At 40.0% G+C, this 25132-nt stretch overlaps 1 protein-coding gene across 1 annotated transcript in view; it reads right to left on the reverse strand.

Moving 5' to 3' along the window:
* The window catches only part of rbm20 (RNA binding motif protein 20), a 50828-nt gene extending 32406 nt beyond the window's left edge, over positions 1 to 18422 (reverse strand). Inside the window, exon 1 of the mRNA XM_008411124.2 lies at positions 17934 to 18422. Coding sequence (XP_008409346.1) covers positions 17934 to 17995 — 62 coding nt within the window. The 5' untranslated portion in view covers positions 17996 to 18422. The remainder of the gene's footprint in view (positions 1 to 17933) is intronic.
* Between the last annotated feature and the right edge of the window lie 6710 nt (positions 18423 to 25132).

The following is a 25132-nucleotide window of genomic DNA, read 5'->3' on the forward strand; positions in this document are numbered from 1 at the left end:
GAAGGTMATCAAAAGATTTTCTATGTCCTTTTAAAACGGTGAATTATGGGTTCAAACTGTGTTAAAAATAAATCAGTAGAATTTGCCTGGAGGTTTTGGCTCTCATCGTTTTCCTGTCTACAGAGTCAGTTTTTAAAACGTGTTTTTGGAGCTTCAGCATGTGGACAGATGCAGATAAAATTTCCTCCGTCCAGGACAGATGTAGCTTTGCCTCATCTGTTACTGAGCTGCACAAGCAGAACACACACATGTTGGAAAAGGCTGACGGAAAGACAAGGCCACGGCCTTTGGGGGTTACATAGATTTTTTTATTTCATGCGAGTTTTGCTAACATTGCACTTTATTTAAAACTCACAGGCCCATATCAGGTGAGTTGGGTAAACATTTCTAGATTTTTATGAATATAAACAATACTTGAATATTTGAAAGTTATGAAGTTATTGTAAAATATTTTGGGAACAACATGGGAGTTATTGGCTAGATTAAACCTGCCACATATCAGTTTACACCTGCTGATGTGCAGGACTGTGCATTAATGTGSTGCAATCTGCATTAATAAAATGTAAATCMCTGTAAATCCAGCCCTGCATGCAGCTGCAACAGGGTGTGTCCAACAAACACCATCTAGTKAGGWTTATAGTTTTACAGAATGAAGTAGGCTGTCATCACAGTTTGGTAACATATCCCAACAATTGTACTGAAGTAAGAGAAGCACTTCAACATATTTTTAAAAAGTATTTGGTAAAAAAAAAAAAAAGTCTACTGAAGTACGGAGTAACTGATCAAAACATCAAACATTCAATATTTAATAATCCCATCACCAGATGRACCAAAACATAAAGCTTTGTGGAAAACAAAACTAAAATAATTCWGAAAAATAACATACTTGGAAAAGAATAAAATCAGGCAAAAGAAACATTAAAAAAAAACTTAACAAAACCTGAAATTATGCAGCTACCCAATCCTGATTGCAATATCAATCAATCAATAAAGTTTAATTGCATAGCACATTGTRGCAGCAGGTGCTAAAGTGCTTTACGTAACAAAAACACTAAATTACAAAGTTATAAGGGAAACACCGTACACTACAATACCTTTAATTGTAGCGTTATGGCGGCATTATTAGCAAACCTTGTTTTATTTTAATCACAATAGTCTAAGAGATAATACTGTTATTGATGCATGTAAACCATTAACACAGTGGCAACTATTAGTTCAGTGGAGATTTTGCTGAACTAAAAAAAATGATCGAGATACTAAAATATAACAACAGTAATAATAATAATCATCATCAACATAAATGTCAATGTTTACAAATAACTGCTTCCCTTTTGTAAGTTTGAAATCCAGGACAGACCGAGCGTCAACAACTAAGACATAATTTAAAACGTCCTTCTGTAATGTTTTTCACTGATGAAAATGGATTTGTATGGCTGTCTCAGATGTTGGTGAGGAGACGCGCCGCAGGGCAGAGCGGTATAGATGTCAGGCCAGCTCAGGGATAAGCCCGGCTCATGGGGAACACATTAAAAGGAAAACGCTCAATCACACACTAAAGAGAAAAAGTCGAGGCCATATGGCTCAACTCGCCTCATCCCACGGAGGTGCCGGCATCACAGGCCGCTCAAATAACAATTAATTTCCGAGCTCCGCCGGCGAGGAAACTTCACAACTTTTCCAGCAGCTGCTCCGTAAACGCTCACAAGTGAAGGGATGAAAAAGCGAGTGAAGGAGAAATCCCTTTGAAAGCCAGTGAGCAGAATGGGTTGGATATGCCCTGTGTGAAGGCCGTCRGGGGATTCCCTGGGAGCGCAGTCAGAGTTATTACACATGCCGAAAAATCGACGCTATAAAAGAAGGATTACGCCGTCGTCTTTTAACCTAAAGAACATGTGGGATCTCCGAGCTGCCTCCTCTTTCACTGACCGACTGGCTTCACTCTCTGAATATCTACTTTTATGCAAARACAGACAGCGGTGGTCAGACAGAAGGAAGTTTTATCTAGTGAAARCTGCTTTTTGCCGGGAAGGCTGCTGCCCTCCTAACTGTGCGATGACGAGTCACTGACAGCTGTCCCTGAGCTCCAACAGACCCACACATGGAAAATATGCCTGCAATGTAACTTTTGAGCTCTTTGTTTGTCACGCCGGAAGTTACATCCCAACTAAACCCACAGGCGCAAGAGACACAATTAAAACCCTACTGTGGATGGAAGCACCTGCACATTTACAATCAGGAAGTGGCCTGTCATGATCTCAATCCCTTCCCAAGCCTGGTCTCCCTGCGGTGCCATCGATTAGGAGGGAGTTAATTTGTCAGGAAACTCTTTGGAATGGATTTTAACCCGGTGATGACAAACAGGAACCCTCCAGGTCCTCCGTCGTCAACACACTGGTTATTTTAGGCTTCCTTGTTGTCTCTGATTTCTAATCTCTTCTCTAACCAAACAYGCACGTCTGCCTGGGCCTTGAGGTTCCTCCTGTTTGTGCGTCTGTGTCAGCACCGCATTGTTGCTTTGTGTGATTCACCCTCATTGCCTTGTTTTCCTCTCCCACCCACATGGACGTCTCTTCATCATCCATGCCCGACACCCGACGACGGCGTTGGTGGAGTGACTGATAGCAGGAGCCAGGAATAGTAGGTTATTGTTTCTGCCATCACATAGCGCAGGAAATTACATCTTCAAGTGCAGGGAGTTATCTTACTTACTGTTTGAGGTGCCGTCACGCTGGTTCTGGTTCTTGGAATATCTAAAATTGTGTCTTGCGCTGATATAAAYGTGAAGAATATTTCCTGGACGTCTTCTCAGTGTGACAGCTTATGTATAGTGCAAGTGTAGTGGGATGAAGGGTGTGAAATGTGCAGACTCCAACCCTTTCAGGATGGAGAATATTATTTTTTCTGTCATGCCACGGTTTTGTTTTGCTTCATTACTTAAAGATGTAATGCACAACATTATAAAAAATATATTTTTACATATTTGCTTACAAGAAAAGTGATGTACATGAGCTGCAAGCATTATGAATCCAAGTTGTGAAGCCAGTGCTGCCGGATGTTTTTGATGACAAGAAATGTGTCAAAAACATAATAATTAAAAATGGCATTAATATTGCTACAGAATCAGATTCAAGGCACATCCTTATCACAAGACAAGGATGTATCTTGTTCTTATTCCTGTAGCAAAAACACTTTTTCCAATGCTAAAACTGGCTTTTCCCATTGCCTTTCCAAGCCAAATTAATATAGAAAGTATTTATAAGAATGGTAAGAAATAATTTTTTTTTAAATCTAATAACTTTTCTGGTCATTATTAGATGATTTCCCACCAGGTGTGGGCCGGTATTTGTGTTACCACCTAAAGGTCTTCAAAAAAAAAAAAACTCATCATAGTTAGAGAGAGGTGATGCATTTTAATCATAACRAATAATGATTATGTTGAATCTAGAGGATTTCCTGCTGCTGCTCATTCACAACATCACCTACAAAAAAACCCTAAATCTCTGTAGCCATTATTTTTATTATGACCGTGTCATAATAAAATAACGGTAGATTTGTTACATCAGCTCAGGTACGATGCATAACCTGACCCAGTTTTAGAAAGTGTCTGTTGCGTAAGGCTTACGCTGACAGACGGGCCCACACACCTTCACATGACTCATCGCTGAATATCCTCGAAATGCGTCTCACTCAGAGCATCTTCAGGACGATGATGGCCTCAAACCGAAGAGGAAACCTTCACCGGCCAAACAACGTCAACAAACCGGCCGTGTTTTAGTGGCGCTGCACGTCTTCTCCAGCTCAACGTTAACAAATTAGCTCAACTTCACTTTGTTACATGTTAGGAGCGTAAACCAGAGAAAAGGAGAGAAATGGTTTAAAACTAGGAAAATTGTTACTAAATATGTATTAAATAAATGGAGCATGCTTGTATAGAGATGCCATAAGCTGTTAAATTTTGGCTGAAATGTAAATGTTTTTACATACAACACTTTGGATATACATGATGTAAACATAAAACAAAAGAAGCATAAGTCTGTGGTAAAAAAAAAGAAAAAAAAGCACGCTTTTCACACTTGTTGCTTTTTTGTGCATGATGCAAAATGCTTTTTAGTTCATTTAGTGAAAGCAGAATCTTAATATGAATGTCAACAATTTGCAATGTAATCTGTTGGATTTTTCGCACGTGCACGTTATACATCATCGACTGCTATTCCTGAACACATGTTAATGCCTGAAAGTGATCTGAAGTTGTTACTAAGGCTGACTTAGTAATCTGGCAAAAGGAGGACAGCCATAAAAATCTCACTGAGATTTATATTCATGAAAAAATAATCACCAAAAGCAACTGAGTAAATATTAAAACTCAAAGAAAAACGTAAAATTACATTATGGGCGTTCATAACTACTACTTCTGATAGCAAAAACGTCATTTCCCCCCGCCCCCCAATTTAATCATAGAAACAAATTTGTCCATAAAGGCTCTGTCTTGTTTTAAAATGCAGATTGCCCTCTTTTAAAAAAGAGAGAGCGAGAGAAAAGAAAAATTTATCAAACTGGCTTCAAACTGGCAGCACACGAGGCGACAGAAATACGACACCGAGTTCCCCCAAGTTTCTCACTCACAGTTCTAGATGTTGAGATTTGGGAGTTAAAACCTTTAACTCCAGTCAGACTTTGCTGCCATTTTATTTTACATCCTTTAACTTTCTTTTACCATCTTAAAAAATATGTATTACATGAACTTTTTTTAATGCATAACAATGAAATTTAAAAAACACCATTAGATATGGCTTGTTATAAGCAGAGCTTCTGCAAACAGGTTTCCTACAGTAATGTAAAAATTGGGGGAAGGATCACAGCTTTAGTCACACACACAGCTGCACAAGTTTTCCTAAAAGACAGATCGAGTGGTTTTCTCCTACTGGAACGCAAAACTACACTAATTATTTTAGGTTAATGTAGTTGTTGTCTAAGTGGGACAGAATCACTCCATTACTGGTATTTCGGTCTTTATTGTTTAATGTTCATCAACTTGAATGTGTCTGCGCTGTATTTTTTGTGGAGAACAAAAAGTCATTTAGAAGAAGTAGTCTAGTAGACATTTTCAGCTGGTGTGGTTCCCTTTCACACTGCACTGTGTCTAACGATCCAAAACGTTTGAAAAATCTGTCACTCCCCTCCGCAATGGCAGCGCTGCACCAAAAACCTCTACAGGAAATGACACAAAAACCTCTGAAGCACAAATTCCTTCTTCATGAAATGTAAACACTACAAAAATGAAGTAGTGTCAGATTTAAGCGGTTCTAGGATTTCTTTTTTGTCTTTGGTAAAACACCATGAGCCCTTTCTACCGCTGACGCTAGAGCCGCGCGTACATTTACATTATATTTACCCAGAATGCCCTGTGCTACTGCACTTCCTGCTTTTGGAGCGGTTTCCTACGGTGGCCGACAGGTGAAAATGCGCAGCAACAGAGAAAACATGCAAACAAACAAAAAAGACATGCGCACAAATGAAATGCAGAAAACATAAAAATAAACGCAAACAAAAAAAGAATTCAACCACAAATGAAATGCAGCAAACAAAAAAGAGAGACACAAACAAAAAGCAAATGAAATGCATTTGTGGTTGTCTCTTTTGTTTGCGTCTCTCTTTTTTGTTTGCTGCATTTCATTTGTGGTTGTATTCTTTTTTGTTTGAGTCTCTTTTTTTTGTTTGCTGCATTTTATTAGATTTTTGTTTGCGTCTATTTTTATGTTTGCTGCATTTCATTTGTGCGTGTCTTTTTTTCATGTTTTCTCTGTTGCTGTGCATTTGAGAAGCTGGGTTGCTGTGCATTTGAGAAGCACGGCGCCCCCCCCCGTAGGGGGCCATTGCAGGGGGGGCGCGGGAAGCCGTCTAGAGATGAAAAAAAAACAAACATGAACGCTGTGTGCGCTGGGTTTTTACCCTAGAATGGCCAACTCTCTGTTATTCCTCTGTCAATTTGATACAGTAGGGGCTTCCACACTTCCCATATCTGTGTCCTCTGTCACTTTTATCAGCAGTTAAAACCGTTTAATCCGTTGTTAACATCTGGTAACCTGTTTTTCCGAGCCGTCTTTAAACGCAACATGAGCGCCACGACGCTCGCGCTGGGTTTACACCTGTGTAGCAGTGAAGGAGACCTGCTGCTGCTGTGCAGAGCTACGCAGGTGTGTGTTAGACTCATGGCAGCAAACCAGCAAAACGGAAAGGACTTTTCACAGTTTTTCCCCAAAACTAACCGACTGAGTTGAGTAAAGCTGTTGGATCCAGGTAAAGTTAGCTAAAAGATGACTAGCTAGCTAATATCAATACAGCACCTTAAGCTTAACAAGTAGCCTGTAGGCTACCGATGTTGTTGTCTATGTTCAGCTACGTACATTCATTTTGCCCCCCAAAAAGTCGATTTTCCTCCACCCCCCATTCTTAGAGACAGGGAATCTCTAAGACCCCCCCCCCCACACACACACACACACACACACACACGCGCGCGCACACACGTAGTTCAACCAGACAGCTATTTGTAATGGGGCCCAGAAAATGTTTAAAAACCACTGGGGGGGGGGGCCCAGGAGAAAAAGTTTGGGAACCACTGTTCTAGACAAACAAACTGGAGTTTGAGTAAAGCGCACTGAACAGGGCTGGTGCAAATGCCCTCTTCCATATAACCTGTTGAGCAACACAAAGTGGGATAAAATATGGCAGAAACAGACACAATATGCACTGAAAAGAAGTGAAGAACTAATGGAAAACCAACATGTTGACACCAGTGTGAAAAATGTTACTGAGCCATTTGCAAGAATTTGGGACGACAGTGAACCACAGTGACTTATCATCCACAATGAAAACACTACAGGGAGTAGTCAGTCATACAAATCTACCCCAAGAGAGCATCCACAACTCATCCATGAGAGCAAAAGCAAAAAAAAAGAGAAAATAAGAGAGAGATTGGGAAACAACAGGATCGACAGGAGAGTTCCTGTTAAAGCTTCCCAAACTTAACACAATTGCCCAATTAAACCGCATCTTGCTCGTCACCTGGACAACTGGGAAACCGTTCTGTGGCCAGAAGAGACCAAAGTTCTTAGAAAGCATGCATCTTGTCAAATCTGGTTTAAAATTAACACAGTGAAACATGGTGGTAGGAGCGTGATGGTCTGAGGCTGCTTCGCTTCATTACAATAAATGTTGCTTCTTCTGACCATCTGTTTATGAGTTCAAGCTCAAGTGCACTAGAGCGAGGTCCTGACCTCAAGCCAAACCTTTCACTTCTGAACGATTCATAGGAAAAAGCAAAACCAAAAGCCTTGGGAGGGTTAAAACTATTTCACATTCAGGTCCAGGTTTCCTAGACTTGTTCCATCCACTTTGCTCATGGGCTCCACCTGAACATTTGAGGGTGTGAATCTGTGAGGGAGCAAATATTTTTAACAGCAGTGTATGTTTTGAGTAACTCTAAATATCACTGTATTAAATTACAGAGAAGCTGTTCAACTTATTTTTCAATAGGAAACATAATTACCAGAAATATGTTTTTTAAAGTACAGCGTGTTTGTAAAAAGGGACGTCTGAAAATGTGGCACCATGCGTCCACCTTTCCACACAGAAGCCACAACCTTCATTTATCTTGACATTGGCCATGAGGCAGACGGTTCCCAGCTGTCAATAAGCCCTCAAACTGTCAGCTGTGCTGCTGCTTCCTCTGCTTGGCAAAGGAAGCAGCAGCACAATCGAGCTCCACTACTGCACTCTGAATATCACACATTGCTATCCATTACCACCGCTGCAGACTCTGTTACAATTGCTGAGTTGTTAAGTTATATATCAGCTCTTAACTGTGACTCCCCCCACCCCAACTTCCCCTGATTTTAAGACCCATTTTAGGTGTGAGCAGCGCCAGTCAGACAGGGGGGTGAGCTGGAGATGTGGCAGCTCTGATAATTTATATATCACCCACCTGGCTCTCCACGCAGAGCGGCACGTACCAGACCGAGAACAGCCTCGTGTTCCCCCTTCTCACAGATGAGAATTATAGAAAGAGTAAAAAAGCAACATTTTGTACCCAATTGGGTCTAAATGCTGGCTTATATAACCCAGCTTCTCATTATATAAACAGTTATTCAAACATGTTTCAAACGTAATTGTGCTTTACAACCCAGAAAGCAATTGAGTTTGTTTGGAATGACAAAAATACCTCATGACTTTTTTGGTTTCTCAAAATAATTACGAATTTTAGAGTGCATTCACACCAGCCCTGCCCAGTCCGCTTTTAATCAAACTCTAGTTCATTTGCCTGGGAAGTCCGGTTCATTTGGTGAGGTCGGTATGTGCAATATAACTCTGATGCGGACCAAAAAAAGCAAACTCTGGTCCACCTGAAAACCTAGGTCTTGTTTTGGTTGAAATGAACTCGAATAGTGGACCAGAGACCATAACAAAAGCAGGAAGTGAGCTAAAGTGCAGGGCATTCTGGGTAAATGCAACCAAAACAAGCACAAGAGTCTCGCGCTCTCGGGTGAAACGGCTCGCAGTCTTTGACCAAAAACAAATGAGAAATCCTACAAGTGCTAAAGTCTGTCGCTATACCATTATGGTTTACATTTTGTGACGAAGGAAGTTGCTCTCATGTCTTCTTCAGACATTTCCCTGTCGTTAAGTGGTTCTTGGTGCAGGGCCACCACAGGTGAGGGTGAGGAACAGGTTTTTCAAAAGACTTGGATATGTTGACACAGTGCAGTGTGAAAGTGAACTGCACCAGCTGAAAATATTACAAATGTTGCAACTTTGGTTCTCAATCAAACCCAGTCTAGGTGTATATCTGGTGTAAAATACCCCCAAAAAAGAAATGCATTTGCACCAATAACATTTGTTGACCTAGACCTAGAATAAAAGAGAATGATGATACATCTAAAAATAAATGAAAAAGGGAGGAACCATCTGTCGCTTGTCTAAATCTCTTGCGTCACTTTTTGCAAAAGCAATTGAGTTGAACACTTTTCTGATTGGAGAACTGCAAGTTTGAATTCCTGCACTTTACTCAATATTTTCAACCTCGTGAGAAAGGAAAATGCCTTTTAGACAGGAAAAGGTGCTCCAGTCCCCCAACAGCCCCACTTATTCCAGCCTTCCCCAGGCTCAGCTGTCGGTGCCAGCTTCCCCCAGGGACTTGAAACACGGGGGTGATGGGAAGGCCGCGTTATCTGGAAACTCATACCCTCCTACTGTCACACCTTTGGGGCAACATGCATTCAGTACATACTGCAAGTTCATTGCTCACATGCGTCACATATTGATCTGTATGTGTGACGCATGACCTTGTTCAAATGCACGCTCACACTGACACACAATGGTGGAAATGTGCACTTGTAATTAATTTGTGGAAAAAGGGTTTCCACAGCACTTTGTTTTTGCTCGCAAACGATAAACACCAAAAGCGAGATTGAAAAAAAAAAAAACCTAACAAAAGGCGATAATGTGCTTCAAGAACTAACAAATTATGCAACATATTTTCATGTTTAGGGAGACCAAAAAAAGTTAGTTTTGCACCGAGTCCCTGAAATATGAAAAGAAACGCTGCAACATCAGCTTGCAGTCCTCCTTTTTCGCCGTCTTTATCTCGAACAAATAAGAGTAAAATGGCAGATTTCAATGTGGAGTCCTCCTACTCGTGTTTACCTTGGCAAAACAAAAGAGCTCAGCAGGAGCAGCAGCAATGCTGACAGTCCTATAACAAGCACCTGACTCACTTATGACTCATGACGTCAAGCATGGGGATTAATTGTGCTGCGTTTGAGCAAAGAGTCCACACGTAATTAAACAACTGAAACAAAAACTTGAAGTGGGCCATTTCTAAACTTTTCCTCCCTTTTGTCGTTTACACCCACGACGACTTGCTTTTAAATCTGTCAAATGAGTTCAAGGTCAGGGAGAAAAACCCGGAGCATTTACAAAGATAGCAAAGAAAGCAGCAGAGCCGTTTGGGGCCCAGCCAGAGCCGAAGCCAAGAATTGCTGACATCTCTCAGTGTTGTTCATATTTGATCATTTACTTACTGCTGAGTCGGTACAGCTGGTTTTATAACTAACTGGGGTGTCATCAGCACATTTCTGTTATTTTTCTGGGTGAATTTTAGGGTCAAGTTTACAAGAAACCACGTAAAATTTATAATAATTCATTTAAATGTATTTCATGATTCCCTGAGCCAAGCAGACTTCAAAGCTCACTGGATAACCTGGTGGTAGAGTTGTCAAAATATAAAATATTTCAACATACTTAATAAAAAAATTCATTTAATTAAAAATACTAATTTTGCTGTGTGTGTATGCATTTTCCAATGATGTCGTTTCTCCTGTTATATGTGCATGTTTGTTGTTTTCTCTTTTTCTGCAGGTTGAGAGGCAGACTTCAAGGGTGTTGATTTATCTCTATGCCCTTTTCTCTCCTTTACTCCCATCTTCTTTCCTTTTAAACTTTTTTCCACCTTTCTCAGTTTTTTGTCTCTGTGTCCTTTACATTTGAAACCGACACAAAGAAATCCATATTAAAGTTTCATATATACATCAAGTGGTGCGTCATGGCGAAAGCCGTAATGCTCCGCTTATGAAAGTTGTGACTCACTTTAACACTCGGGCAACAATTTCTAGTGCCACACTGCCGTACAGGACACGTTAAAAATAAAAAAAAATAAATACTCATTTGCATCAAAACCAATTTTTCTTTGTGTTTACAAATTGGCACAACATTCTGCGCAGCAATAGGGGAGATAGAAAAGCTCAAATCCTTTTGTGCCAAAATCCTCACATGTTCTTTAAGTCACTGAAAGGTCCTGGCAGGTAATGGGACGGTTTAAGTTGACCGTCCGATGTTAAAAACCAAGAACCAGGAAAAAAAAAAAAAAACATGTTGAAGTTATTGGCTAGCAATTTAACAAACTGCTTTGTAAATAAATAAAAAAAGACATCAGCAGGAGCTTAATACTAGCAATCCTCAAAAAGAAGTTTTTTATATAGTAAGAAAGTGAAATGATTTGTTTCACAGAGTAAAATATTATTTCAAGCTTTTATTTTATTTTTTGCAATGTTAATGATTATGGCTTACAGGTAAAGAAAACCCAAAGTTAAATGTCTCAGACGATTAGAGTATCACATTAGATCGATCAATAACAGATGTTTCAGGCTTTTGACTATGCACCATTCTATGTTCATTGACTATGTTCATTCCTATGCACTCAGTACTTGGTTGGGCCCACTTTAGCATGAATTACTGCGTGAATGTGCAGTGGCATCGTGGTGATATGTCTGTGGTACTGTGTAGATGTAATGGAAGCCCAGGCTGCTTTTATAGCTGCCTTCAGATCATCTGCCTTGTTGGGTCTCTAGTCCCTCGTCTTCGTCTTGTCAACAGCCCATAGATTTTCTGTACGGTTTAGGGAATTTGCTGACTAATCACGGAAGGGAACACCAAGATCTCTGAAACAGCTTTTGGTACCTTTGGCAGTGGGCAGGTGCCAGGAAAATAAAATCAGCATCTCCATACTGCTTGTTAGCAGAGGGGGGCGCAGGTTTGGAGCGATCTAGAATTTTCTGGTAGATGGTTACGTTGACTGTGGATTTCAGAAAACAATGGCCCAATGCCAGCAGACGATGTGGAAACATCACACTGAGCTTAAAGCAACCTGTAGTCGGCGCCTCTCCACTCTTCCTCCAGAGTCTGGGACCTTAATTTACAAATTAGAGACAGGATTTACTTTCATCTGAAAACAGGACCCTGCTGTTGCACAACAGTCCAGCTCCTTTTCTCCTCAGCCCAGAAAAAAACCCCCACCTCTTTCGTTGTCTCTGGTTCAGGAGTGGCCTGATATGGGGTGAGACATTCAGCGTCTTCTGGTATTCGTCTGTGTAGTGGCTCTTCTGGAATGGCTTTTCCTTGACAATCCTCTCAAGGCTGCAGTTCTTCCTTTTCCTACCGCTCTTCTTCCTTCCTTGCTTTTTGTTAACATGCTTGGATACAGCCCTCTATTAACAACCAGGGTCATGAGCAATGAGCTTTTGTGGCTTCCCCTCCCTGAGACGGGTCTCTATGACTGTCTTCCGGACTTCTGCCCAGTCAGCAGTCTTCAGCAGGATGGTGTAGCCTACTGACCCAGAGAGAGACCGCTTCAGAAACCTCTGTACGTGTTTTAACTTCATTACCAATTTTGGGTTTTCATTATCTGTAGGTCATAATTATCAAAATTAAAATAAACAAAGGATTGGAATATACTTTATGTGTGATGATTCTATACATCACACAAAGTATTCTGGCAAGAAATATTGCACGTAATATTTCTTACGCAACATTCCAACATTGTTTTATATGTACTAGTGCTAAAAATCAATTGAAGACCAGCTACTTGTGTCTTGTAAAACTAAATCTGTGGAGATAAATTCTGTATGATAAAATATCAGAAGGTGACGGTAGCGGCCATTTTTGATTGGTCAGAAATAACATTTCAAAGTCAAGGCAAAAGGTGGTTATGCTGGTCAGGGAGGGTGAATTAGGTGCAAGAGTGCTAATATCCCCTGAATCTTAATATATTTTGTCACTTTAAAACAACAAAAATAAAGCAAATATATTTTGTTGAAATTTGTGCATGGTTTATTCACAGTGATGTGCAGCGTTTTGATTTTGGTCAAAAAGTTCAACCTTGGTCTCATCTGATCAAAGCTCTTTCCTCCATGTTTGCTGCGTCTCCAACATGGCTTCTGGCAAACTGCAAACAGGACTCCTTACTCTTTTCTTTTACAAATATCTGTCTTCTTGCCCCTCTTCCATAAAGACCATATCAGTGCAGAGCACCACTAAAGGTTGAGCTGGACATCTCTGCATCTGGTCCAGAGTCACTATGGGCCTGTTTGCTTTGAGATCAGAGCTCCTTGTTCAGCTTGTAAGTTCAGGTGGACATCCTCGTTTTAGTAGGTTTACATTTGTTCCATACTATTTCCATTTCCAGATGATGGATTGGACAGTGACATGTTCAAAGCTTAGGAAATCTTTTATAGCCTAAGCTTGCTTTAAACTTGTCCATAACTTTCTCCCTGACCCTCCTGCTGGCTCCTTGGACTTCATGAAGCTGTTTTCTCTTAACCTCTGAGGCGTCACAGAGCAGCTGGATTTGTACTGAGGTTAGATTACACACAGCTCTGCTCAGAAGTCATCTGGCAACTTCTAAAGGCACTCAGAGGCTGAACACTTTTGCACATTCCACTTTTCTGTTTTTATTTGTAAAAAAAAAAAATTTTTTTAATAATTTTCTTTCCACTTCCCATTGTGTTGGTCTTTCACATTAACTTACTATTAAATCCATTTGTGTTTATGGTTGTAATGTGACAAAATATGGAAAAGTCCAAGGRGTGTGAACACTTTTACAGTCTCTTATTTTAAAGTATTTAAGGTAAATTCAGGTATTGACTCACTTAACTTTCTGATTGGGAAAACCTTAATCTGAGCAAGGACTTCTGTTGAATAAGTCATAAATAAAACAAGATGCCTGCTCACTGTGCATTTTGAGTTAAAGTGCAACAAAGCATCTGATCATCCTCTAACAGCGTCACTGACATGATTATTGCTCTTTGTAACGCTGCCAGCAGGTTCTGTGGTCTCAAAACCGGAGTTACACTTAAAATACACTTGTGGATGCTGCGTTTCTGACCGCTTTGGAAAATGTGATTAATTAATACAAAATGTATTCACTCAGTATATAAATACAGTTGACCCAGTTTCGTTTCGGAGGACCTTCATACCAGCTCAGTCACATCATGGCTTCGTTAATAGAGGCCTTAGATCCTGAAACTGTTGACAATATCAGGATTAAACGGTGTCCAGTCAAAGTAAGGTGTAAATCTCATCTGTAAATATGATGACTGTGAAGGCTCTTCTTTGTCATTGCTGTGGTTTTGTGTCGATATGGGGGAAGAAAGATGCTTAAGCTTGCTCATTTATGTCCATTTCTAATCATTAAACATCTAGATTGTGCTCCCAGAATAAGAAACATTCAGAGGAAGTTCAACGGAAGAGATTAAATATGTAAAAAAAAAAAAAAAACTGAAAATATATGATTGTAGTATTCAATTAATAATAATACATACGAGTTAATTGGAGAAATGGCAAACTGAGGGATGAGTATTTTTGGTTGAACTCAGAGAAATGATAAGAATAAAAATTTATCGATTGTCGTCTATTTTGAGAAAGAGCAAATCAAACTTATAAAGCTCTTAGTGTTCAAACATCCTGTGTGCGAATGCTTTTAATCTTCATCCTAAAGCAAAAAAAAAACCTGCTGGGAAATCTATTGCCAACATTTTTTGATGGAAATCACACAACCAGTTGTATAGATTTTCCATAACATTTTAACTCCATATTTCACTTTTCTTCTGTCTTGGAAAAGCAAAAAAAAAAAAAAAAAAAAAACAAGGATAAATCCATCATGTTTTTCTGCCGAATGGTCCTATAGGGTCACAGGGAATGATATTATGTGTTGATCATTGTTAAACAAGCCATTGTTTTATTAATGAGCTTAATGTTAATGTAACGTTGAATGTTGGGGGGAAAAGGTCAAAACAAGGGCTTTTTCTTTAAATCATGCTAGAAAACAGAGCAAGTGTGGGGACGATTGTTGCATGAAATAAGAAAAATAAGAAATTTCACAATCGGCAGTATGTGGTAAAACTTAATGCTTTTGTCACAGACTTCCTGTTCATCTGTGGTTGGACGTTTTCATGGTTAAGTTCATACGGAGGTCATTGAGTTGATGTCTCTGGCTGCTGCTGCTGTTCAGGCTTCATCTGCAAAGATGAGCAGGCCAAAACTCCTCCACAGCTGGAAAAGTTTTCATAAACACTTTTTGGCAGTAGTTGTTGCTAAGGAAGAGAAAACCAGCTAATATGTTTAGTAGACAATATGTTTTCCATGTAGGTTTCAATGACTTTCTCTCTTAATAATGAACACCTTCATTTAAAAACAGAATTTCGTGTTTACTTGTGTTGTCTTTGATCGATATTTAAATTAGTTTGACGTTCTGAAACATGTAAGAGTGACAAACGCACAAAAAAAGGGGGGAAATAAGCAAGGGGGCAACTTGTGTAGAACTTGTATTTAAAATCTTACTTGTCAGTTGTTCCTCTAATATTTAAAAGAAACATTATAGTGCATGAAAGTTGCTCTTAGCTGACATATGTAAACTGAATCTCCATGATGTTTGAATTATCACAACGAATAAAATTTTGAACGTTTATCAAGACTTTAAAACTCTACTTGAAAATCTTCTCAGTTATCACCAGTTAGACCCGGCGTCTCCACCCTGACTTTACTGTGTCTTTACTGAAACCCCGTAAATCAAAATTAGAATTGAAATCAGTGCATTGTTGCTAAACTTTAACAGAAGCAATTTTTCTGCATCGTATGAGTCACGTGACAAATGGTCTGGTGATGCCACTGGTGGAGGAGGATGATGTCACAGAACATTTTTTAATGGCTTAATGCATGAACAAACTTATTCACGTGTGATTTTAATTGCTTTTCTTATTTAACGGAAACATCGCAATTGCGAAATTGTGGGGATGGATAGATGGGGTTTACATTAGTAGAATATCGACAAAATTTTGCACACATTTGTAATAGAAGCGCAGATAATTTGATACTGGTGCGAGGCTTGACAGCTGATATGTGATCCCAAATGTCCCAAAGTAAATCCTGTGAATCTAGACACAAAAGTTCAGATTCCTTTTAAAAAGTTCCTGCCCCCCACCCCCAAAAAAAACAAATTAGCCCTCAAAAAGAAAGTACATGTTAGAAAAACAGTCATGCATGACTTGAAATGTAACCCTGGTGTTGCTTTCTAACACAAAAGCAAAACAAAAATAGAAAACAAATATATATATATAAAACACAAAGTGTGAAATTGAGTAACTTAGACAGAAAACTCTCTTGTGGCACTGCACTGAGAAAGGTCTGCAGGGTCAGTGCAGGTAAAAATTGGCCAAACTCGCCGTGTCTCAGTGATATACGGCCGGCAGCTGAGGCGGAGCGGTAAGACGAGCGAAGCAAGTGGAGGTACGAGCACTAATGGGGAAAAGATGTGCCAAAACATGTTGATCATGCTTCACTAATCCTGCTACCACAAACAACTTAGTCATATCAGCACCAAATGAAAGACAAAACAAGCCCTGCCTAATCGTCCCTGTAGCTGCAACATCTGAGACATTAAACAAAACAACATGAGGAGCTGCTCAAGCTGCAGCCGTCGCTCTGCGTGAGCAGAGGAAAAAATACGTCTTTACTGGTCAAAGTCAGGCGGGAGGAAAATCTGGATGCCCATCAGCTTTCTGTTTTATTATAATTATAACGTGTGGAAAAAGTTTTAGAGCAAGAATTTTGATTTTTCTGAGAATCTTCACAGTAAATATTACATCTGTAGCTGCAAAGACCGACAGGTGTTTAGAAAATAAAAAAGGCTGCATATTTCTATTTTTCCATAATATTCAGAGAAGCAATAAAATTGTAATATTGATGTTTTTTTTTATATTCTCTAGTGATTTAATGTCTACATTTGACTTCAGATAATCTCTAAGTTGTTTATGTCTTTGTCCATGAATTTTAATTTAATGTGTTTTACATAATGTCATAATAAAAAGCTTTAATCATTCTAAATAGAGTAGGATGTTCAAGGAACTCATTTCTGTAGATTTTAAAGCTCTTGAGGCACAATTATGTGATGTAGAAACTGTAAAGTCAAAACAAAAAATAAATCTAAATACTGACAAATTGTCTAAATACTTGTCAGTGTGATAAAATACAAAATGTGGCAGGATGGAGAGAGCAATAAAAGTCTAAAATCAACACAGAGCTACTAAAATTAAAGAAATTAAATGTTTTACTTTGGTTCCGGGAAGTGCATCATAAATTTAACGAGTGAAACCAGTTTTTTTTTTTCTTGTTTTTGTTTTTTTTTTACATATTTAGTATTGATTCATGTCCTGAATTTGCTTTTTAGAGATTCTATTGGGAAGAAACCAAGCAAAATCTCACAGATTCATACATGAAAACAGGAGATTGTTTGTATCAGTAGGTACTGCTTGGCGCCAGGTTAAAAAACGTCTGAAATCCTCATGTGTGGTGAACAATGAGGCTCTGTAAAGCGCTGCCAACTTGAGGTTTATTGTACCAGTATTTGCTGTTGTTCTGAACTGCAGAAGCTCCCAGAATAAATACAAAAAAGCTGAATGCAAAACAAATGTAACACAGGTTTGCTAAATGTGGATTTTGACTCCATTTCTAGAATAATCTGGTGGATTTCAGCAGTGATGAAGAACTAAATGATTTCTACAACTACAGTTTGCCTGAGACACTTTTAACTCAAAATGTTCCATAAGTTTTAATCAGAGCAGTCGTTGTTTGATTCACTTAAGCCAGGAAAATATAATTACATCTAAAGCAAAAAGAAAAGTGGGGGTTTACTAAAAAAAGGTGTGTTTTACAAAAAATGTCAACTTTTCTCTAATGAAGACTTAATATTTAAGCGTTATCCAGCAACTTAAAATTTTCCCATTTATCTACAAATTCTGTTTGGCTAAGAGGAAAATGTAGGTGCATAAAAGTATTTCTTGCTTTAAAAAAACCTGCAATTCTGGTTTTCTTTTTACAAATAGATTTCTAAAATATTTGTTCATTTTTGTCTTAAATTTTATTAGGACCAAATGTTACATCTTTAGCTCATCTCCTAGTAAAATTCCTCGTCCGATTTGAAAATACGAGGAAACTCCCGACTTTCGGGACACAAATTTAAATAAATGAAGGTCACTTTGCTTTTTTTCTTCTTCCACGCAGACATTTTGAGACCTTCCCGCTTTTGGATTGACATAATTTCCTCTTACCTCTGCAGTGCTTCGTTCATCTCAGGGACGTACGCGCCGCCGCCGTGCCCTTTTCCCAGCATTTTTAACGCCGTTGATGCCTTTTGTCCCAAGGTGGACTCGGTAGCACCACCTGCAGCTTTTCCGCCTCAAACTCGCAGCAGAAGACCTTCCAAGAACCAAACACAGCAAATCCAGTCGAGGCCACTTCCTCCGGCCTGCTCCGTTTAGCCTTTTCCTCTGTGGACGGACGGATGTCAGTAGCTGGGAGGAGACGGACACAGAGACCTCAGCTACGTCTGATCGACAGCTGCGAAAAAGGCAGCAGAGTCCCCCTTCACGTCTGCCCCTTTAATAAAGAACGCGCCACACTTTTCCTCACTCAACGTGTTCTTAAGAAGTTTGGAAAGTGAGAGTAGTTCCTCTTCAGGGGGCAAACTAATGGTTGACTGAGTGAAGAGGAAATAACAGGGAGGTGGGCTCAGGGGGATGGCGAACGGGGGGGAGAGGTCGAGAAGGGGGAGGCTGAGTTATCAGAGACCAACTGGGAGTCCCTGCTCCATGCGGCACAACAACAGGGACAAGAAAGTCCCTGCAGCCACCACTAATTATCACCTCGGCGATCCCACACGCAGCCTGGCAGAGGGCGGCTGGCGAAGGGATGCGCCGGGCTTCTGGGAATGCCATCAGTCACTCGACCGTGTCGGGATCAATTTGGTTGCTGAATCATTGGAGGCTTCCAGTTTCCTGCCCTGGAACCCAGTGTCAGATTATTCACATTTTGTAATGGCCCGACCGATCTGAGGGATCACAGCTATGACCCAAACAGCATTGTAGGGCAGGACTGATAATAGGTCGGCATTACTGAAGGAATACACAAAGCGAGAACGCATAAGCACCTCCTAATACACAACGCAGAAAGGAGACGGGGTGTGTGTGGGGTACAGGAGGGTCCATGGGGGACTTGGGTCAGTAAATGTTTATTTTGACTGGACAAGAAATAGATTTTGGCAGCAGTGTTGTGATACTGCTGTACTGTTTCCAAAGGAGCTGCCTTTTGAAATCCATATACAAACCACTGCTGTTAGCTATAGGGTTCAGTTTATTGCTTTGGCCACTTCAACAGATTATGACAACAAAATAATCATAAAATGCTCAAGTAGAATTTGATTTGTACTAAAGATTTCATATTCCACCTTATTTCCGTTGTGTTTGGTTCTGATCCATGTATGAGATGGAAGAACTGAGGATGAGGGAGAAATCTAGAGATCATGATCTGCAGCTACATTAAAATGACTTTGATCCAGTCAACATTTTCAAAACAACCCAAATATGGGTTGTTACAAAAATGCTGCATATGTCAAACATAATTAAAAGTAAATTTGAGGCCTTGAAATAAATTGACTTCTGTGTCTTTCAGAAGCTCCTGTTCCTTCCCAGGAGTCATTACAACAATGCTTCTTCATGATCCTGTTTACTGCCGTTCCCAGGAGTGTTGAACTGGGAGGTAGTTCCTATGAGGAGCTCACCAGTTCCACCAGGCGTTTGCTCACTGCTGCTGCCACTAATCTGGAGGAGCTGAGAGGGGTAGTCGATCTGTGAGGCGGAAGCTCAGCGCGGAAACTGCAGCTTCGTGTACTTTGGGTAAGTAGGCGGAGCTTTGTGAGAGCAAAGGTTTAGGCCTCCTGATTGGTTGGAGGCCTAAACTTTTGGCCTCCAACCAACCTTTAATGGAAGATTAAAGGATTTCTCAAACATGAATAAAATCATCGAGGCAACAATGCAGGTATGTTTTTGATGATGAAATAACATTATCAAAACATTATTAACAAAGCTCACAAAAGTCCTTTTTACACAATAACAAAACAGCAGAAGTACAAAATAGTTTTAAGGGTGAGATGATCAAAAGCAACGGTCAAAAAGTGAGTTTGAGCATTTAAATAAGACTTTTCAGAGAGGCAAGAAAGATTCCTCACCTATTTCCAGGAATTAGAAGTCAAAGTGATATGCTCAAATTCAATTCATTTTACTTAATTTGATCCAAGTTACATTCAAATTCAGTCAATGATGTAATTTGGTAAACAGTATTTTTCATTTATGTTTTTCAGTTGAGACGCATCATATTTTGTGGTGTAGACATGGAAAGTTGTGCCAGTAGTTTGATTTTACTATTGGCTGCATAACTTGTGCATGCCCAAGTAAAGTTGAGCAATCATGCTGATCTTTGTGTTACACAAGTTTACTTCATGCATGCGCCGTGGCAAGCAGAGAAAAGCAAAAATGACAGATCTCCTCCTGCACTCTGACGCTGCAGACGCGGTACATGCGTCGCATACGTCTAAGCAAAGCATTCAAATTCTGCAGCCTCACTCTGTCTGACGCCTCGAACAACAAACTGCTAAGTTGGAGGCAGAGAACCTCCAACAATCCCTGCCGACAACCGTCTGCAGCAATGCTTCGCGTGAGCACGTCTGCGTTCATGTGACAACCCTACATAACAATCCTCCATCCTCCCCCTTTGCTTATTTTTGGCATTGCGAGAAAGCAGATACCACTGTAGCATGAAGTGGTTTCTATAATGGTGGCAGTCTGGATAACTCGGCGTTAAGCACACAAGTTGCATTTAAACCGTTTGTGCAGCGAATCTCCTGAAACAACACCAGTCAAAGGTTGATATTGATGTTTAAATCACAACTTTAAAGTCCAAGAGACATGAGAATGAAATGTTAAAAATCTATCTACAGAATCACATGCTGTATGAAAGCTTTAAAGGCTGTACAGTAAACCTGAGAACACCTCCCTGCCCCTTCTACTCAGCATTCACAAGTCTTACAAAACCTCCGGATGTGTCGGCTCGATCTTCACGTGGTCCTTAGCGCCGTGATTACCAGAGTGAATTTATTCTCGCAGTTCTAAAAATGTCAAAATAAAACCACATTTCCCATGAGTCGCCGATGCGTCTAAGATTAGCGCGGCCGTGTGAACTGAGAGCACGCAGAAATGCAATTTGTCGAATTCGGTGTGGACAGCTGCGGTTAAAAAGCCAAGTGATGAGAAGTCAAATTTGACGATGAAGAGTGGCAACCAGAGGCCTCGTAAAGAACCAGGGCGGCGATAAAGTGTGCGACACCGAGTCAGACTCTCAAATCTTAAAGATGTTGTTACAATGGGATCCCGAGATCACTTGTTTATGAGTAATGCTTAAAATAAGAGATCCAAATGACATGTAGCACCAAATACGTTGAAACCTTTACACCAATATCTAGTCTAATGTCCTTATATGTGTCTAAATATTTGATCACTCTTAGGCTACATTCACACACTGGTCAAATGCGACCCAAATCTGATTTTTTTTTTTGTTTTGTTTGGGGGGGACAAATGCAACCTATATTTGACTTCTTCAAAGCCATTCCTGAACGTCCCAATTCCGATCTTTCCACCCCCTCAAAAAAAATCTGACTTGAGCCACTTCAGTCTGTGGTACTAAATCCAACAGTTTACAGCTGAGCGTTCAGGCCTGCAGTCTGAACGGTGATGGCGCATTTTAAAAACGTGCGGCGTTTTTAAATGACGCATAGCATGAACAAACTTATTCACACATGATTTTAATTATGTTTCGAATTTAATGGAAACACAGCAATTGTGAAATTTTGTTCGTTTTTCTGACATTAGCTGGATATTGAGAGTTTTGCACACATTTTGTAGCTACTGTTCAAGAATGCAGCAAAAATAAATAAGTTATTCTGCAGTGAAAGACAAATTAATTTTCAGACTTTGTGCAGGTCTATGCCAGTGGTGCCAAAAAATGTAGGGGGCGCTGTAAACACAACCATCTAAAATATTTGAGATGTTTCCATTGTTGAAAAGGTGCCATATCAAATAACTAATGGTGAGATGCTTTTTTTGTACATCTGCAGGAAACTACTTCTCCTACACCTCCAAACTGGCATGTGTAGATTTTCACCAACAGTGTATTTTGTATTTAACTAGGATTCCAACACAATGTCTGTGAAAGGAAGCAGAAGAGCACCACTGTTTGAGCTGAAGTAAATCTGTACTCGGCTCTCTTTCCAAGCGATCGGTTTGCAGCAAATTCTCCCGCTGCAGCTGAGAATGTCTCCCAGCGTGGAGCTGAGCCTTCGCGTGAGGGGGGAACGCTCCATTTGCAAAAGGATTAAAGCCGACATGTGTCAAACCGGTCAGTGGCCCGATTGCTAAAACCAGTCTGTTTGTCTAAATCTTGTAGTGAAGCCAAGTTGGCTACAGCAAAGTTAACCTACAGATTAAGTGAATTCAGATTAATTCTCTTACATTTTAATTTAAGACTGGCAAAATGGCTTCTCTTACAAGAAGAATTACTGGGTACCTTAGGTTGCAATCTTTTACAGTTCATTGTCCAAAAGCAGAAAATCTGGAATGTGTCAAGTTATTATCATCATTCGAGACGATCCCTTCCAAAAAGAAAGAGTCCCAGTGGAACATTTCAGCGGAGTGTTACTCATTGCTCCGTTTGTTTTGAATTAAAATGCAGAAGTATAGAGATGTTCACCGAGCAGAAAATATTTCAAGTTTAAAGTACTGAAATCATTTCTGCTTCACTCTACTGTACATGTGCAAACATAACAAAACACATTTGGACATCCAAATTTCTCTCGCAATGACTAGATAGCAAAAATCACTATTATGTACATTTAAAATCCTACCGTTGTACTGTCGTTTGTAGTGGTACAAAACAATGACCAGTCTTGTCATTTTGGATGTGAAAGTTTCGATGCGTAACCTGTACCGTTTCAATTCTCCAATTTTGGCACCCTTGTATCTCATGCATTCTACTGAATACACGCTTCATAGGGGGGCGCAGGGACAGAGCCAATATTTTCTTGAAGGCCTTGCTATTAATAAAGGAGCATATTAATATTATCATTGCTGCCAACAGTTGCTTTCAAGGGGAGCTATCTGTTCCAGAGGTGTGCTTTGCTGGTGGGTTACCTTCCTATGGAAACAACTAATCGCTTGGCAGTGGTGGCCAGCGATTGGTTCCATCCCCGAGTGAGAGTAACCAAATATCCTGCCAGTATTATGCAAGGAGGTTTCAAAACAAGAGTGGATGGGGACTAACTTGGTACTGAACATTTAACAAAGTATCAGTGAAGGTGTGTACATATTTGATGCTTGTATGTGTGATTTTTTTAACTTTGTTGAGTCCAATATTGGCATTATTCAGTTGCCAGTTTGCATCTAAACTTCAGGTTCTCAGAGTTATTGTAAACAAAACTCATCCATGTACACTCAGGAGCAGGATTTGAAACCTCACAATTTATATACACAGACCAGACTTTGACAATTTGGCCAAGCGCAGATATAGCATCTGACCTCACAGACCATGCATTTAAAAAAAAAAAAAGAGCCGACAAAGACAACCGCAGCCTTTAAATTCCAGCCTTCGCAGCAGGAACGGTGTTACATTATTTTATTGATGGACTAAAATTAACACACAGTTACGCCAACCGCGCCGAGTCGCCTCCGTCCAATCACATAGCGGACTTTATGCAGACCGGAGGGTCCATTTTCAGAAGCCCAAAGTAGAAGTGAGTTTATGATCTCTGAGACGTTTTATAGACCCAAACGACACAGACACCAGCAGCAGCAGCAGCAGGCCGCCTGTGGATCCCGGCGAAGCGCTAAACAGCTGAGATCAGGGGAGTTTAACACGCTCACATTTTACACAGCCAAAGAGTCCAAACACCAGAAACCAATAACGCAGCGAGGGGTCTAGTAAAGAAAATAAACAGCTCCTTGTTGTTAAATTGTCTAAAGTAAATGCAAGGAAAGAGAACATATATAAAATCCCATATTTGTCTTTAATCTGTAATAGTAATTAATAATTAGTGTAAAAACACGACTCAAAATTTGCTGTACAGGTTGGTATAATGTTTCTGAAAGTTATGTTTGACAACATTTTGAACTAATTTGTTAAAAGTAAACTGGAAATCAAATAAGGAATTCTGGCAAAAAATATTTAATTAGCTAAATGTTAAATAGTTAACTTAAATAAAAATCCTCTTATATTGCTCAAAATTTACATTTCTTAATAGTTCTTTATATGAATGGGGACAAACATCAAAACTGTTTATCACATTGCTGACACTATAATTTTTCATGTCCTATATGAATAAAGCCATAAAGCATTTTCCCCAAAAGGAAGTGTTAACAAACATATTGGTGACACATCCTGTTAACTGTGCTAATATGTTTTACTTATGTTCACAGTCTGGTATACTCGGTTTGATTGGGGACCAAATTGGGACATTTGTTACATTTTCAGCGGATGAGGTTATTTCACATTGCAAATGAACCAAACAATTTGGAAAACCTGTCCCCTCCTCACCTGTGGTGGCGCTGCACCCAGAACCACTGAATGAAACGACACAAAATCCTCTGAGAAAGAGATAAACCCAACTTTCTTCTTTACAAAATGTAAACAAAAATGTTTACAGCTGAATTGTTTCTTTTGCTTTTGTTAAAGACCATGAGCCATTTCTTCCACTAGCGCTAGACTCTCACATTTGTTTTGTATTTACCCAGAATGCCCAGCGCTGAAATACTTCCTGCTTTTGGAGCCGTCTCCAGACTTCACGCCAGACTTCTCTTGAACCAAACCAAGACCTAAGCTTGTAGGTGGTCCAGAGTTCACCTTTTTTTTTTTTTTTGGTCCACGTCAGAGTTTGGTTTCACATTCACACAAATGAACTGAACCTTTTGGCGGCTAGAGTTGGATTAAAGTGAACCAAACAGGGCTGGTGTGAATTAGGGCTGAAACGATTCCTCGAGTGATTCGAGTACCTCGATTATTAAAATCCTCGAGGAAAATTGACCTGCCTCGAAGCTTTGTTAATTTATGTTTTATCATTTAGCGCACCGTGTTTCAGCCGGAACATTATTTGCGTTGAGTGGAGCTCTGACTTCCGCCTCTGAGTTGTTGACGGAAGCTACGTGTTAGCGGCATAACGYCCAATCTTCAAGTTCGGCCCGCGGGGATTTTACTGATTGGTGATAATTCCGGGTTTTCATCGTTTTTGTGGGAACAATAAACATCCTTAAAATGACCGGCGCGATGCCGGGAGTTCGGCAGCATTTCTGCTCCAGAGCTGCTGGTTGGACGGCGGGAAGAAGCTGAGGAGGATTTATACAGGTGAGCGGAGAGACTGAACACGGCGGGC

The sequence above is a fragment of the Poecilia reticulata genome, linkage group LG1 (assembly GCF_000633615.1).
Source record: "Poecilia reticulata strain Guanapo linkage group LG1, Guppy_female_1.0+MT, whole genome shotgun sequence".
Classification (NCBI taxonomy): Eukaryota; Metazoa; Chordata; class Actinopteri; order Cyprinodontiformes; family Poeciliidae; genus Poecilia; species Poecilia reticulata.